The sequence below is a fragment of the Somniosus microcephalus genome, chromosome 4, assembly GCF_052327205.1.
Source record: "Somniosus microcephalus isolate GS21.2 chromosome 4, FLI_Smic_1.0, whole genome shotgun sequence".
NCBI lineage: Eukaryota > Metazoa > Chordata > Chondrichthyes > Squaliformes > Somniosidae > Somniosus > Somniosus microcephalus.
The window spans coordinates 241,606,840-241,625,089 of record NC_140990.1 but is presented as its reverse complement, the minus strand read 5'-3'; the positions used below and the strand labels follow the sequence as shown (position 1 = coordinate 241,625,089).

The 18,250-nt window shown below is 45.6% G+C and overlaps 1 protein-coding gene across 48 annotated transcripts in view; it reads right to left on the bottom strand.

Moving 5' to 3' along the window:
- The window catches only part of LOC147120302 (titin-like), a 359,546-nt gene that overhangs the window by 294,545 nt on the left and 46,751 nt on the right, over positions 1 to 18,250 (bottom strand). For all 48 annotated transcript variants that reach the window (XM_085986008.1, XM_085986052.1, XM_085986054.1 and 45 more), the window contains 2 exons: positions 14,697 to 14,981; positions 13,953 to 14,078 (listed from right to left, as the gene is read on the bottom strand). In XM_085986008.1, coding sequence (XP_085842134.1) covers positions 13,953 to 14,078; positions 14,697 to 14,981 — 411 coding nt within the window. The remainder of the gene's footprint in view (positions 1 to 13,952; positions 14,079 to 14,696; positions 14,982 to 18,250) is intronic.

The window sequence follows — 18,250 nt, the reverse complement described above, 5'->3', positions numbered from 1 at the left end:
AAGGTAAGCATGCAAGTGCAGCTGGCGGTTAAGAAGGCAAATGGTATGTTGGCCTTCGTAGCGAGAGGGTTTGAGTACAGGAACAAGGATGTCTTGCTGCAGTTGTACAGGGCCTTGGTGAGACCACATCTTGAGTATTGTGTGCAGTTTTGGTTGCCTTATCTGAGGAAGGATGTTCTTGCCATGGAAGAAGTTCAGTGAAGATTCACCAGGCTGATACCTGGAATGGCAGGAATGACGTATGAGGAGAGATTGGGTCGATTGGGCTTATACTCGCTGGAGTTTAAAAGAATGAGAGGGGATCTCATTGGAACTTATAAAATTCTGACAGGACTGGACAGACTAGATGCAGGAAGGATGTTCCCGATGGTCGGGGAGTCCAGAACCAGGGGTCACAGTCTAAGGATAAGGGGTAAGCCATTTAGGACAGAAATGAGGAGGAATTTCTTCACCCAGAGAGTGGTGAACCTGTGGAATTCTCTACCACAGAAGGCAGTAGAGGCCAATTCATTAAATATATTCAAGAAGGAGTTGGATATATTTCTTAAGGCTAAAGGGATCAAGGGGTATGGGGAGAAAGCAGGGACCGGGTACTGAATTTGGATGATCAGCCATGATCACATTGAATGGCGGAGCAGGCTCGAGGGACCGAATGGCCTACTCCTGCTCCTATCTTCTATGTTTCTTCCAAAGCTGCCATTCTGTTATGCTTTCTGTCTTAAGGGACAGATGGGTATTGCCAAGAAAGAACATTATTTTTGCTTTTTGAATAAAGATATATTTTTTCTACTTCTGTACTTACTGCAGAATGCTGTTAGTCCTTTACATTTAGGGATGAAGGCTATGTTCAGCTCTGTGTCAACTGCAAACTGCTAAAGTTATTCACCTGTCCCTCTTCTGAGCCACAGGCACTTGTTTTCCTACCAAGGAGCAAGCGTGCCACTGTCCCCTGAATGTACACCTGCTCAATACCGCTTGAAATAAAAACAGATGCCTCACAATCAATGCAGCTCCCTCCTCCAATTCCCGCACCATCATTCTTCATGCCCACAGGTAGGAATATAAGAACAGGAGTAGGCCATTCAGCGCCCAGAGCCTGTTCAGCCATTCAATTAGATTATGGCTGATCTGTACCTCAACTCCAATTACCTACCTTTTCTCCTTATCCCTTGATACCGTTACCTAACAAAAATCTATCGATCTCAATCTTGAACATTTCAATTGACTTTGCATCCACAGCATTTTGGGGGAAGAGAGTCCCAGATTTCCACTACCCTTTGTGTGAAAAAGCACTTCTTGATTTCACTCCTAAATAGTCTAGTTTATGCCCCCTTGTTCTGGTTTACCCCAGCAGAGGAAATAGTTTCTCTGTGTCTAACCTATCAAATGCCTTTATCATTTTAAAGACCTCGATTAGATCATAGAATCTTACATCACAGAAGGGGGCCATTCGGCCCGTCACGCCTGTGCCGGCTCTTTGAAAGAGCTGTCCAATTTAGTCCCACACCCCAGATTTCCCCCCATAATCCCGCAAATTAGTTCTCTTCAAATACATGTCCATTTGCCGTTTGAAAGTTCAAAAAGGGCCAGAAATTCATTATAGCCCAGGAATGAGCGGTATCTTTAGAAAAGTTTGAGAATTAGCGCCAGGCGCTAATGTTTTAGACTGCACGCAAAATTCATTCTCACTGCTCAAAGAAATGATTGGCGCGCTAAATCAAGTCTTAAAGGCCTAGCTCAGTGGGGAGGTTCACTGATACTGCAGCACCTCATTCTCAGCATTGCTGGCTGTGCAGCTGCCTCAGCAAGGAGAAGCACAACAAGGAGAAGGAGCCGGAGGACTGAAGAAGGTGTGCTCATGGCAGATCCACCTCAGTCAGGTGTTCTGGGTGATTGAATGCTTCAACAAATGCAACATACCACCATCTGTACCGCAAAATTCACACACTGCCCAAAGCACGACACCCCCAGCGCTCACCCACCAATAATCTCTACCTACCAACACTCATAACCACATCTCACACCTTACACACAATGACAGCTATTCAATTATGACAGCCACAAGGGTCATTAGTTATTAGAATGAATGTGATATGTTTATGCATAAATTTATTAATGGAGTTTGCAATATTTTGTGGTCTCTCTCATTTCACCTTTGCGCCCAGGAGGATGCTGTGATATGGCATGACACAGGGATGGTATGATGGGCATTTGGTGAGCAAAAGGGATCTGGGGTTTAAGTCATCCTGGTGAGAGCCCTGATGTCCCTCCTCATCCCTCTGCGCACATGTTCCTGTATTTCTGGCTGCCTACGCTCCCTCCGCCGTAGATCCTGGAGGGCGAGGTGGTAAGCCAGTACAGCCCCCATTAATGCTGCCAACTGTATTAGTTTGATTCTTTGAACAATAAAAGTAGGCACTTTGCACTTGCCAGAACACTGTTGATAAAAAAGAACCTTGAAATTACTCATACAAAGTGATCCACCAGCTGAAACTGACAAGAAACCACTGAAACTAACCTGCCCGGACACCTGCGAGTGATTAATGCGGATGCATTTAAATAACGTCCCTGGAGCCGGCGTCTGCAGCTGTGCGCCTCCTCTCCCTGTTGCTGTCTGGTTGAGGCATAAAGATAGGTGGCGAAAACCACTTTCGCGGATTGGGCGGTCAGTGAGCGTTGCACGTTCACTGATGTCACGATCTGCCTGGCATTGAAGTCCCCAGCGGTACCTCGTACCGGCAGCACAACGGGAGTGCCGGATTTGTTGTGCGGTGCTGGATTCGCCTCAGCCTGGCGCTACTGTATCAGCACCCTGTTAGCAACAGCTGGCGCTAATGGGAGGTGCTAACCAACTGAATTTTTCCCCCATGGAATCTGATTTCACCACTGTTTCAGCTCGTGCATTCCAGACCACAACAACGCTTCAACCTTCTAAACTCAAGGCAATACAAACCAAGTTTATGCAACCTGTCATCATAATTTAACCTTTGAAGCCCTGGTATAACTATGGTGAATCTGTGCTGTCCCCCCTCCAAGGCCAATATATCTTTCCTGAGGTTCGGTATCCAAAACTGACCAAGGCTCTGTACAACTGAAGCATCACTTCCTCACTTTTGTACTTCAACCTTTGTACTGTTGGATCTGCTTCTGGGACATGAAGTAGGGCAAGTGGAGTGTGTTATAGTAGGAGATCATCTAGCTAATAGTGACCACAACATAATTTGGTTTAGAGTAATTATGGAAAGAGACCAGAAAATATCGAAGGTAAAAGTGCTCAACTGGGGAAGAGCTAATTTCAGTGATTTAAGAAGAACTCTAGCACAGGTAGATTGGACAAGGTGATTGCAGAGTAAAGCAGTAACTGAGCAATGGAAGGCATTCAGGGGAGAGATAGTTCAGGTACAAACTAGGCATATTCCTTTGCAGGGAAAAGGTAGAGCATCCGAAGCTAATGAGCCCTGCATGACAATGGAAATAAAAAAGTTAAAATAAAAAAGAAAAAGGAGGTTTATGACAAATGTCATGAGCAAGATTCAGTTAATAACCAGGAATATGATGGAATATATAGGAGGGAATTGAAAAAGTTAATACAGGAGGCAAAGAGAGGCTACGAGAAAAGATTAGCAGGCAACATTAAATTGAACCCTAAAACATTTTATAAACATATAAAGTGTAAGAGGTTAACTAAAGAAAAAGTTGGGCTTAATAAGGATCCAAAGAGAAGTCTTCCTGTAGAGACAGAGGACGTGGCTAAAGCATTAAATGAGTACTTTGTATCTGTCTTCACAAAAGAAGCAAATGATGTGAAGGTTACACTAAAAAAGGAGAGGGAAGTATGGACGGAATAAAAATGGGTAAGATGTACTAAAAAGATTAGCATTACAGAAAGTTGGCAAGTCACCTGGTCCAGATGGAATGCACCCGAGGTTGCTGAAAGAAGCAAAGGCTGAAATAGCAGAGACATTGGTCGCAATCTTTCAATCCTCACTGGATACAGGAATAGTGCTGCAGGACTGGAGGGTTGCTAATGTTATATCATTATTCAAGAAAGGGGAGAGGGATAAAGAAGGAAACTACAGGCCAGTCAGCCTAACATTGGTGATGGGGAAGTTATTAGAAATCATTATCAGGGAGAAAATAAAATTTCATTTGGAAAGGCATGGGTTAATTAGTGAGAGTCAGCATGGATTTCTTAAAGGCAAATTGTGTCTGACTGACTTGATTGAATTCTTTGATGAGGTAACAAAGAAGGTTGATCAAGGTAGTGCAGTAGGTGTTCTATATATGGACTTTCGAAAGGCATTCGACAAAGTGCCACACAGGTTTGTTAAGAAGATGGAAGCCCATGGAATTAAGGGGAAAGTGGTGATATGGATATGGAATTGGCTCAGTGACAGGAAGCAGAGGGTGGTGGTGGATGGATGTTTTTCAGACTGGGAGATGGTTTGCAGTGGTGTTCCCCAAGGGTCAGTTTTGTAAATGCCTTTTCATTTTGGTAAATGACCTAGTTTCGGGTGTAGGGAGCAGCATTATAAAGTTTGCAGGTTATACAAAACTTGGCAATGTAGCAGATAGTGATGAGGATAGTTGTAGATTTCAGAATGACATAGACAAGATGGTTAAATAGACAGAAGCATGGCAGATGGAGTTCAATGCGGAGAAGTGTGAAGTGATGTACTTTGGCAGGACTAATATGGAAAGACAGTTTACTATAAATGGCACGATTTTGAAAAGTGTAGATGAGCAGAGAGACCTTGGTGTCCATATACACAAATCCTTAAAGGTGGCAGGGAAAATTGATACGTGGTTTAAAAAAAGCACATGGGTTACTTGGGTTTATCAATAGAGGCACAGATTATAAAAGCAGAGATCATGCTAGAACTTTATAAATCATTGGCATCAGCTGGAGTATTGTGGATAATTCTGGGCACCACACTTCATAAAAGATGAAAAGGCCTTAGAAAGGGTACAGAGGAGGTTTACCGGGGTAGAAACATAGAAGATAGGAGCAGGAGTAGGCCATTCGGCCCCTCGAGCCTGCTCCGCCATTCAATGAGATCATGGCTGATCATCCAAATTCAGTACACTGTTCCTGCCTTCTCTCCATATCCCTTGACCCCTTTAGCCTTAAGAAATATATCCAACTCCTTCTTGAATATATTTAATGAATTGGCCTCTACTGCCTTCTTTGGCAGAGAATTCCACAGGTTCACCACTCTCTGGGTGAAGAAATTCCTCCTCATCTCTGTCCTAAATGGCTTACCCCTTATCTTTAGACTGTGACCCCTGGTTCTGGACTCCCCGACCATCGGGAACATCCTTCCAGCATCTAGTCTGTCTAGTCCGGTTAGAATTTTATAAGTTTCGATGAGATCCCCTCTCATTCTTCTAAACTCCAGCGAGTACAAGCCCAATCGACCCAATCTCTCCTCATACATCATTCCTGCCATCCCAGGTATCAGCCTGGTGAATCTTCACTGAACTCCTTCCATGGCAAGAACATCCTTCCTCAGATAAGGCGACCAAAACTGCACACAATACTCAAGATGTGGCCTCACCAAGGCCCTGTACAACTGCAGCAAGACATCCTTGTTCCTGTACTCAAACCCTCTCGCTACGAAGGCCAACATACCATTTGCCTTCTTAACCGCCTGCTGCACCTGCATGCTTACTTTCAGTGACTGGTGCACAACGACGCCCAGGTCTCGTTGCACTTCCCCTTCTCCCAATCTATTGCCATTTAGATAATAATCTGCCTTCCTGTTTTTGACATCAAAGTGGATAACCTCGCACTTATCCACATCATATTGCATCTGCCATGCTTCTGCCCAATCACCCAACCTGTCCAAATCATACTGGAGTTTCTCGGCATCCTCCTCACAGCACACACGCCCACCCAGCTTTGTGTCATCTGCAAACTTGGAGATATTACATCTAGTTCCCTCGTCCAGATCATTAATATACATTGTGAATAGCTGCGGTACCCCACTAGTCAGTGCCTGCCACTCGGAAAAAGAGCCGTTTATTCCAACTCTTTGCTTTCTGTCTGCCAACCAGTTCTCTATCCAAGTCAATACCTTGCCCCCAATCCCATGTGCCTTAATTTTACACGCTAATCTCTTATGCGGGACCTTATCGAAAGCCTTTTGAAATTCCAAATACACCACATCCACTGGTTCTCCCTTATCTATTTTACCAGTTACTTCCTCAAAAAATTCCAGTAGATTAGTCAAGCACGATTTACCTTTTGTAAAGCCATGTTGACTTTGTCCGATCTGGTCACTTTTTTCCAAGTGCTCTGCTATTACATCCTCTATAATGGACTCTAGCATTTTCCCCACTACCGATGTCAGGCTTACCGGTCTGTAATTCCCCGTTTTCTCTGTACCACCCTTTTTGAACAGTGGGGTAACATTAGCTACCTGCCAATCCATGGATACTGTTCCAGAGTCTATAGAATTTTGGAAGATGACCAGCAATGCATCTACTATTTCTAGGGCCACTTCCTTAAGTACACTAGGATGTAGATTATCAGGCCCTGGGGATTTATCGGCCCACAATCCCATCAATTTCCCTAACACCATTTCCCTACAAATACTGATTTCTATCAGTTCCTCCCTTTCATTAGACCCTATGTTCCCCGACATCTTTGGGAGGTTATTTGTGTCCTCCTTTGTGAAGACAGAACCAAAGTATGTATTTAATTGGCCTGCCATTTCTTTGTTCCCCATTATAAATTCCCCTGATTCTGACTGCAAGGGACCTACGCTTGACTTCACCAATCTTTTTCTCTTCACATATCTATAAAAGCTTTTACAGTCAGTTTTTATGTTCCCTGCAAGCTTACTCTCATACTCTATTTATATGTCCTCTCCTTGGATCTTATGCTATCCCTAATTTCCCTTGTTAGCCACGGTTGAGTCACCATTTTTGTTTTATTTTTATGCCAAACTGGGATAAACAAATTCTGTAGTTCATCCATGCGATCTTTGAATGTTTGCCATTGCCCATCCACCGTCAACCCTTTGAGTGACATTCCCCAATCAATCCTACCCAACTCGCACCTCATACCATCGTAGTCTCCTTTATTTAAATTCAGGACCCTAGTCTCTGAGTCAACTATTTCATCTCCATCTTAATGAAGAATTCTATCATATTATGATCGCTCCGACCCAAGGGGCCTCGCACAACAAGAGTGCTAATTAATCCTTTCTCATTACATAATACCCAGTCTAAGATGGCCTGATCTCTAGTTGGTTCCTCAACATATTGGTCCAGGAAACCATCCCGTATACACTCCAGGAATTCCTCCTCCACAGTATTGTTACTAATTTGGTTAGCCCAATCTATATGTAGATTAAAATCACCCATGATAACTGCTGTGCCCTTATTGCACGCTTCTCTAATTTCCCGTTTAATGCCATCCCCGACCTCCGCATTACTGTTTGGAGGTCCATATACCACTCCCACTAACGTTTTCTGCCCCTTGGTATTTCTCAGTTCTACCCATACAGATTCCGCATCATCAGAGCTAATATCCTTCCTTTCAATTGTGTTAATCCCCTCTTTAACCAGCAATGCTACCCCACCTCCTTTTCCTTTCTGCCTATCTTTCCTGAATATTGAATACCCCTGGATGTTGAGTTCCCAGCCTTGGCCACCCTGGAGCCATGTTTCCGTAATCCCAATCATATCATATTCGTTTACCTCTATTTGTACAGCTAATTCATCCACCTTATTATGAATGCTCCTCGCATTAAGACACAAAGGCCTAGAAATTCACTTGGGCGCGGGCAGCTTGCTTGCGCCCAAAAGTTAGCGCTGGGCGGGGAGGCATTAGCGCACGCCGTATATTCGTCTTCTGCGCCCCAATTCGGAAGCGGGCACTATACCAGGGTGTGCCCGCCTCCGTTTGGGGTGCTGCAACTGAATATCGGCGCGCTAGTTGCCGCAGCGCCACCCGATGCGGTGCGGCAGGCTGCGGTACTGCAGGCCTCCTCCTTCTCTTAAGGGGGAGGTGCCTGCAACGGCCGGAGCCCCGATCGCGAGTGCCGGCAAAAGAGCCCGGCACAACGGAGAAGTGCCGGGCTCCACGGAAACCAGCCGGCAATGCCGCGGGGGGGGGGTGGAGGAGGCCGGGGAAGGAGGTGCGGGCAGGCGGCCGCCGAAAAAGCGGCCGGCCGCACCTTCAGCTTTAAAGCGCCCCACTATGGCAGGACGGCCCCGTTTTCTGTTCGCTGTTTGCGCCCGCTTCGGAGGAGGCGGGCGCAAATAAATATGGGGATCGGCGCGGTTTCGGGGCGTTACGGGCCACCGTGCACACCGATGACGTCATCGGTCCCGGCGCAGCGCTAACGGCTACCGCCACCAATACTGCTGCACTCAATTTCCGCGCTACCACCCCGCCGGCGCAAAAGACCTCTTTAGGCGCTAAGTGGGCGCAAGGCCCACTGAATTTCTAGGCCAAAGCCTTCAGGCTTGTTTTTTTAACGCTCTTAGATCTTTTAGAATTATTATTTACTGTGGCCATGTTTGATTTAAACCCTTGATTTCTCTGCGTGTCACTTTTGTTTTTCTCCTTCCTGTCTTTTGCTTTTATCCTCATTTCCCTTTCCTCTGTTTCCCCGCTCAGGTTCCCAACCCCCTGCCATTTTAGTTTAAACCCTCCCCCAGAGCACTAGCAAACACTCCCCCTAGGACATCGGTCCCGGCCCTGCCCAGGTGCAAACCGTCCGGTTTGAACTGGTCCCACGTCCCCCAGAACCGGTTCCAATGTCCCAGGAATTTGAATCCCTCCCCCTGGCACCATTCCTCTAGCCACGTATTCATCTGAAATATCCTTCTATTTCTACTCTGACTAGCACGTGGCACTGGTAGCAATCCTGAGATTACTACCTTTGAGGTCCTGTTTTTTAATTTACCTCCTAACTCCCTATATTCAGCTTTTAGGACCTCATCCCGTTTTTTACCTCTATCGTTGGTACCTATATGCACCACGACAACTGGCTGTTCACCCTCCCCCTCCAGAATGCCCTGCAGCTGCTCCGAGACATCCTTGACCCTTGCACCAGGGAGGCAACACACCATCCTGGAGTCTCGTTTGCAGCCGCAGAAACGTCTATCTATTCCCCTTACAATAGAATCCCCTATTACTATAGCTCTCCCCCTCTTTTTCATCCTGTCCTGTGCAGCAGAGCCACCTCTGGTGCCAGGAAGTTGGCTGCTGCTGCCTTCCCCTGGTAAGCCACCCCCCCCCCCATCAGTAGCGGTATATCTGTGTGAGAGGGGGATGGCCACAGGGGACCCCTGCACTACCTGCCTGTGCCTAGTACTCTGCCTGTTGGTCAGGGATGTTACCAGGGATGAGGAACTTCAGTTATGAAGAGGAGTTGGAAAAGTTAGGATTGTTCTCCTTGGAACAGAGAAGGTTAAGAGGTGACCTAATAGAGGGTTTCAAGATGATGAAAGGTTTTGATAGAGTAGATAGAGAAAAACTATTCCCTCTGGTGTGTGGGTGATATACCTATCAATTCAGTCCATGAAAAACGACGAGTTAAGATAGTAACTATAGGTTTTTATTGGCTAAATAACAGAGCCCACCCTCGTGGGCGATCGGTTCCAACAAGGGAGAATACTAGCCAAGCGGTCACCTTTATACCTGGGCAAGCAGGCGGAGCCATGGGCGGAGTCAGCTGAGGTAAGCCCAGGTATAGCAGTGTGCATGGCAAGAGGTAACCTTGTGTATCGATAACAACAGTGTAAACAGTGATAACAACAGTGTAACAATAGTGAACGGTTGTGAACGGTAACAGTGGTTTACCACAGTGGGTCAATAACCAGCGGTCATAGATTCAAAATCATGGCAAAAGGTCTAGAGGGGAGATAAGGAGAATTTCTTTCTGTCAGAGTGTTGTCGGGATCTGGAACACTCTACCTGAAAATGTGGTGGAAGCTGATTCCATAAATAATTTTAAAAGGGAATTGGACAGGTACTTGAAGTTGAGGAACTTACAGGGTTACGGACAAAAAGTAGAGCCATGGGACTAAACACGACTACTCTTTCAAAGAGCTGGTACAGGTACGACAGGCCGAATGGCCTCCTTCTGTTCTGTAAGTTTCTATGATTCTGTGATTCTAACCCCCTTGAAATATAAAGCCAACATTCCACTAGCCTTTTTGATTGCTGTTTGTACCTGTGCACTAGTGATGTGTGTACATTGAACCCTAAATCTCTTTGCTCCTCCACAGCTCCTAGTCTCTCACCATTAAAAAATATTCCAATTTGTCTTTCTCAGATTCAAAATGGATGACCTCTCACTTCCCCACATTGAACTCCATCTGCCATAGTTTTGTCCACTCACTTAGTCGGTCCATGTCCTTTTGTAACCTCCTCTACAAAACTTACTGTGCCTCCTGAGTGCCATCTGCAAACTTGAATATACAACTCGCAATTCCTTCATCCAAGTCATTAATACAGTATATATGGTGAAAAGTTGAGACCCCAGTATAGATCCCTGGGGAACATTGTAAAGTCTGTGGGTTATATGGTGAATTAATACACAGACTACAAGAGTAACTTTAACAGGACTTTACTATTCGAAGGTCAGGGCGAATCTGCCCAATAAATCCTTACACAGCACTTATATACCGGTGTGGTCACTCCCGGTATTACAGTATACAGCAGCCAAGATAAAGTAGTGCAACACCTAAAATAGTTCTCTTAAAGGTGGACGGTTACATACAATAGTTCTCTTAAAGGTAGAACGGTTACATACACTACAAACATCGCTTGTCACATCTCACAATCAGATGTTTCCTTTATCCCTACTCTCTGTCCCCTATCTCCCAACCAATTACCAACCCATGTTACAAGGTTACCTCCAATTTCCTGTGCTTTTATTTTTACTAATAATCTCTAGGGTGAAACCTTATCAAAATCGTTCTAGAAGTCCAGACAGAAAACATCCAGAGACACTCCCTACCCACTATGGTAGTTAGTTCCTCAAAAAATTCAACCAGACTAAATCCATACTGGCTCTCTTTGATCAGCTCATACTTGTCCAAGTGCTCAGTCATTTTATGTCTGATGATAGATTCCAGTAACTTCATAACCGACGGGTCTATATTGATTTGGTTTCTCCCTCCCTCCCTTCTTAAATAATGGAATGACATTTGCATTTCTCCAATCAAAGGCACAACTCCTGAATCTAGAGCGCTTTGGAATTGCTTTCCTTGTTCCTCCACCCAGCTTGGCACAACGGTGCCACCTTCTTACCAGCTCCCTCCAAGCCAGACTGTAAGAGCCCTCCATCTCCCCATGTACATCCAGTGCCGCCTACGATATTTAAATCAGGCCTGACAGGAAGATTGAGCGCTGAGATCATGGTCTTGGTACAGCACACTTCTTGCTCCCAGACCGGAGAGGAATATCAGCCCTATTGTATTCAGTTTTGGTCCTTCCAAAATTGAAGGATATTACGGTAATGGAGCTAGTGCAGAGAAAAGTGATCATGTCGATACCTGAGGGCTCTTAGTTAACAGGACAGGTTCCAAGAATTAGTTCTATTTCCTTTAGAGAAATGCTAGCTTAGGGTTTTAAAAAAAATAATGAATGGATAGATTCAGTCTGATTGAATGGGTTATTTGAGATGGATAGAAATGGTAGGCCTAGAGGTCATGCACACACAATCACTAGGCAAAGAATTAGATTAGGTGCCAGGAGGTATTTATGTTCACAGAGAATCATCACCATCTGGAACAAATTACTAAAAAATGCACCGATTTGGATTTGCTGCAGCTTTTTAATAGGAAGCTTAACAAGTTCCTTATTGAAAAAGGCATTTCCAGTTATAGAAGGTAAGTTGTTCATTGTGATTTCCTCTGGTCTTTCTTGATTAAACTGTTACCACCTGTTTTGCACCCCTGCTGAAGCTGAATTTTACCCCCATAGTCTTCTGAATTTTCCCTATTTATTATTGTGCTTTTACTTTCAAGTTCTGGAGTTACAAGTTCACCAAATTTTCTAAATTGTTCTTAACCCTATAGCTGCCAAGTTTTGCTGTGTGGCCTGATAACACAAGAAAAAAAATGAGATTGTGATTCTAGAACAGATTGCCAGGCAAATAGACTCATTTAAGAAACACAATATACTGTAATAGGAAGATGAGAGGGTTGGTATTTTGGAAGAATATGATCAAATGGATCGAGGGCCTCTTTGTTCATTTAAGTAAATCTCCAATGTAAAAGACTGTAATTTCATCCATCTCCGATATAATCAGTTACAATTTCCAAGAGGCACTGTCAAGCTGGGCCCTTAACGCATCCACAAAGGAAGATACTTCTTTCTTCATATAACCAAGAAAGCCCCAATATGAACATGAGCAGGACTCCATTTCCAAACAAGGAACTCTTGATTTTCAGTATTTTAGCAATGCTGTAACGCAGGAAATGGGGGGAGCAGTTTGAGATGACTTACACTGTTGGAGGTAAGGGAAGGAATGGGGGAGACCATCTTGTGGAAGAAGAGGAGTAGAGCGAGCAAGAGAGACACAAAGGGGGAAAAATTGGGTTGATTTGCGCCTCTCATTAGCGCCGCTAACGCCTCCCGCAAAATTCAGCCCTGCTCGCGCCCCGGCCGCAAACTTCGCTTGCACCCCCTGACCTATTGCCGGACGATATGTCCAACAGGGTCAGGGGGTGTTTTTGCAGTGGCGGCAGCGCTAGTGAAAGGGGCAGGTGTCGGGCGGCCACTTTATTTGGGCCGACTGCCAGCACCTGCCCCCTTCCCCTTTTTCCCTTGGGGTGCCGGCCGCGATCGCTCAGCCCGCCACTCCCCGAGTGCCGGGCTGTTTTCATGGCACCCCGCTCCCCAGTGCTCTAGCAGGGCCCCTGTGCGTGCAGCGCTAGGCCCCTCCCCTTTAATCAGGGGAGGAGGCCTGCAATGACGCGGTGCTATGTGCCGATGCACATGGCTCTGTTGCACATAGTGCCACGATATTCAGTTGTAACGCCCCAAGAAGGAGGTGGAGCGCTTCCAGTAGCGCCCCACTTCCTGCTTGGGGCGCTACAACTGAAGTTCAGGCGGATTGGCGCTAATTTTTTTGGGGCGCTAAAATTAGCGCCCTGGTGACATTAGCGCCCCAAAAGGGGCGACACCCAATTTTTCCCCCAAACAGCCTACTAAAGAGAAGGCTGGAGAAAAAAGACAGAACACGCCGTTTGAGTGCGGGCTAAGAAAGAGTGACAGATACCCAATTTGGGTGAATAGAGTGGACTATAGGGAGCGGGAAGGAGAGGTTACAGGGAGCGAAATGGAGAGGCAGGAGCAAGGTGTAGCAGAAAATGTTACTGATGAGATACACCTCTTGCTCTGTTAGGAACTAGATATTCATTTATTGTTGGGAATTAGTATGTTCATCTGATAATACAACATATCCTTCAATTCACATGAACAATGCCATGGGAGGTTAATCAGTAGTTTTAAAAAGACAATATACTTACTAGAACAAACTTTATTTTGGTCATTAATAAAGCTAATGCTCTCCAATAATACGGTGGGTAAAGTTGTTGCTAATGTAGCACTAAGCTATATTGACTAGAAGGTTCAATTATTGTTCTGGGGCAGCAGTTGTGGGGCTATAATCAGCCTCTGTCTTCCAGGCTGGGGAGGGAAAATAACAGCCAAGGTTCCCACTCTCGACCACTAACCAGTGACCTCTGTTAGATCGCGCTATTGTATAGATGTTGGGTGAGCACAGGATGAAGCTCAGTTGTGATGCCCTCTATGGTGAAATAGCCTGTCTCATACATGTAGAATGGCTCAATGGGAAAAGTATAAGAATAGTGTCAGTACCTTTGGAACCCTACCTCAGCAGAAGTCAACTCTTCAGGGGCAGAAGGAGAAAACTAAAATAAAAGAAAAGGTGAAGCTAAAATATAAATATGGAACATACCTGTTCCAGTAACACGGCACTGAAATTGAGCAGCTTTTCCTTCAGTGGTAGAAGTGTTCTGTATTGGACTTATGATGGTGGGTGGATAAACAGGTACCTCTACCTCAGGAGAGACAACTTCTGGAACTGTAAATAATAAATGATTAATTAAATGTTTTGCAAATCTTAGTTTATCAGAATGGTCATTTGAAAATGATGTGAAGTAAAAGTAAATCCATGTGTGCACTAACATATGGCGTAAGTTTAACAAAAGATTTTAATAGACGATTGATGTTCATCACAATGTAAAATTGTGCATAACTTAAAGCTGACTGTTATTTATAGAAAATTCCCAGGGATGAAATTAGTCTTCTACGATAGTACAAAATGAGTGGTAACGAAAGGCAGCCCATTTTACACTATGCCCGATTTTCTTTTCCATCGACTTCAAAACGGGCTGACGATTCGCTATCACTCATATCATACCATCACCAAAGAACAATTTCATCTCCCCCATCTGTATATAGCTAAGAGTGTATATAACTTAAGGCTAAAGGGATCAAGGGATATGGAGAGAAGGCAGGGACAGGGTACTGAATTTGGATGATCAGCCATGATCGCATTGAATGGCGGAGCAGGCTCGAGGGGCCGAATGGCCTACTCCTGCTCCTATCTTCTATGTTAAGAGCAGCTAGTATCTATCACAAGGATATTCCATATATCAAAGCACTTAACATGCAAATAAATCAATTATATCAGTTGTACCTTCAACGTCAAGTGAAGCACCACTAACAGCTACCCCAGCTTCATTTCTTGCTTCACAAGTGTAGGTGCCTGCGTCTTCAGGGAATGCTTCAATCAGTAACAAAGTGTACTGATTCTCATCATGAAGTAACTTGCGTTTAAATCCTGAGGAAAGTTTTTGGCCATCTTTGTACCAAGATATTTCTAATTTTGGTGTGCCAACTATTACACCACAGAATCGAGCAGGTTCTCCCGCTTTCACAGCACAAGGTTCCAGCTCCATCGTAAAAGAAGGCGGCTCGGAAACTAAAATAGCAACAGAAAAGAAGACGAAAACTTTAGCTTTCTATTTCCATATAGTAATTATATTATTTTTATGGTCTACTCTCCTACAGCCATGAATATCCTTTCTTCATAACACTACAGAATTGATATTAGTCTATAGCAAGAGATACATTAAAAATATCTGAGAAAGAATTGAGAAAGATTTAAATAAACACACAAAAAGGCACCTTTCTGGGAATGATTCCATTTGCTGAAGAACTGAAGATTAATACTGAATATTTAACTTTAATTGACCACATTAAATTTTTTCACTTCCTAAATAGTTGGTTGAAAAAAATTAAGATTTTCTTGGATACAGTTTTTCATTGGAAATAGTGGGCTAAAATTCTCTTTGACGGGGCACAGAACGGGTGTTAGCGGATAGGCAGCCCATTATACACTCTTCCCCATTTTCCTTTCCATTCAATTCAATGGAAAGGAAAATCGAGCAGGTGTAAAATTGGCTGCTGATCCACTACCCTGTTTTGCCCCCAGTCCCTCCGCCAAAGTTGAATTCAGGAATTAAGAATGTTTTAAACACCTTCCCTAGTTTTTCCAATAATACTAATAAAGGGCTATTGAGGCACCCATCTCTGCCTCCTTACAGGCAGCAACCCCAACTGTCCCACCATCCTTTCTCACCGACCTTCTCAGCACCGGGAACGAATCTCTCCAACTTCCTTCACTCACCCCACCCGCCACTGCCCCCACAGACTCTGTCAGAAGATCATCAATCACCACCGCTCACTGAATTATTCATCAGAATATTTGTTCACTTGTGAAAAAGACCCTTGCCATCCACAACCTTATTGTGGATGATTATGTTGACATTCTGCCTTTGACGGAAACTTGAGTCGCAGGTGGCAACACCTTGCTTCCTTGCATGGCTATACTTTCCACCATCTGCCTCGCCCACACTGCTGAGGTGGCAATGTCGCCCATATCTGCCAATCACACCTTGATCTCTCACCTGTCACATATGGTACCTTCTCCTTTGAACACATCACCTTGCTCCAACCTCCTTCCTCTCTTTTAAAGTCCTTGTTCTCTAACACCCACCCAAGCCCTACCACTAGTTTCTTAACAAAATATCCTTCCTTTCCACCCTCAACTTCTGCAGTGACTCCTCATCCATGGTCTCTATCTCAAATCATCTTTCCCTCTCTCCTCTGATTTCACTGCCCTTCCCTCAACCTCTCCCTCCACATAAACTTTCCTATCTATATTCACGGCAACTCCCCCAACCTCACAATCTACTATGGCCTCTATATGCCCATGCTCTTGCTCACAGCAAGGCTGTTTCCAATCACTTCCTTGTATCCCTCACCATCCATCCCCACTACCCACCTCCAAAACCACTTCCTTCTGCATCTGCTCCTGGGAAAAAAAATTCTCCCAAGTCACTTACAATTGCACTTTTAGGCCAACTGCCCAACTTTTAGCCCTCCATTAATCATGGTACTTCTGCAGCTGTCGAGATCTCCTCCACTTTTGATATCCTGTCCCCAGTAAAACCTCTTCTCTCTCCCATCCTGATCATTTTCCCTAGTCTGGCCCCCATCTTCTCTCCCTTGAGTCCAAAGGGTGCAAACTTGAGCATATTTGGCACACAACTGGTTTAGCCATTGATCAGTGGATCTGGCAGGGCCACACCAAATGATACTGGGCCTCACTCTCCTGTGACAAAAATGCACATCCTGGAAAACAAAGTTAACCCCCTTAAACCTCTCCCCCTGCTCCCTACACCCTTACCTCCAACAAGTATAGAGGAGCTCATGAACTTCTTTGCCAATAAGATTGAGACCATCTGCTCAACTACCTCTGTTGTTGCCCTCCCTTCCAGGAAGCCAAGCCACCCATAAGGTTCCACCACCCTAAATCTGAACTCCTGTCTCTCTCTAATTTCTCTCCTGTATCCCACCATGCCCTCTCTGAGCTCCTCCCATTCATGAGACCCATGGTAGCTGACATTGTAAATAGATCATTCCCCTCAACAACTGTCCTCCTCCTTTTGAAAACTGCCATCATTAGCCCCCCTCTCAAAAAACCCAGCTTTGTTTCCTCTGTCCTTGCAAAGTACTGCCGCTTCTCCAATATTCCTTTTCGTTGCAAAGTTCTTGAAAGTGTTGGTGCCTCCCAGATCTGTGCCTATCTTTCCTGCAACTCCAGGTTTCTGTCTCGCCACAGCACTGAAATGGCTCTAACCAAAGTCACAAATTACATTCTCTGCAACTGTGACCTATCCCTCCTAGTACTCCTCGACCTCTCTGCTGCCTTTGACATGTATGACCACGCCAATCTTCCTCCAACGCTTCTCTTCTGTTGTCTAGCTCAGTGGGTCTGCCTTCACTCGATTCCACTCTTACCTATCCAATCATAGTTTAGAGCATCTCCAGCAATAGCTTCTCTTTCCCCACACCATTACCTCTGGGTCCCTCAAGCATCTATCCTGGGCCCCCTCCAATTCCTCATTTACACTGCCCCTTGGCAACATCATCTTAAGACATGGAGTCAGCTTCCATATGTATGTTGATGATACCTAGCTCTACCTCTCCACCATCTCTCTGCTGCTAGACTGTTTATCCAACATCCAGCCTTGGATGAGCTGAAAATTCTTCCAGTTAAACATTAGTAATACTGAAGCCATTGTCTTCAACCCATGTCACAATTCCATATCCTTGCCACTGATTACACTCCCCACCCCAGCCACTGTCTTAAGTTGAACCAGACTGTTCACAACCTCAGCATCCTATTCAACCAGAAGCTGAGCTTGCAACCCCATGTCCTCTCCATTACAAAGACCACGTACTTCCATTTCCATAATATCGCCCGCCTCTGCCCCTGCCTCTGCCCCTGCCTCTGCCCCTGCCCCTGCCCCTGCCCCTGCCTCTGCCCCTGCCCCTGCCTCTGCCCCTGCCTCTGCCCCTGCCCCTGCCTCTGCCCCTGCCCCTGCCCCTGCCTCTGCCCCTGCCCCTGCCCCTGCCCCTGCCTCTGCCCCTGCCTCTGCCCCTGCCCCTGCCCCTGCCTCTGCCCCTGCCCCTGCCCCTGCCTCTGCCCCTGTCCCTGCCCCTGCCTCTGCCCCTGCCTCTGCCCCTGCCCCTGCCTCTGCCCCTGCCCCTGCCTCTGCCCCTGTCTCTGCCCCTGCCTCTGCCCCTGCCCCTGCCCCTGCCTCTGCCCCTGCCTCTGCCCCTGCCCCTGCTTCAGTCCATCTGCTGCTGAAACTCTCAGCCGTGCCTTTGTCACCACCAAAC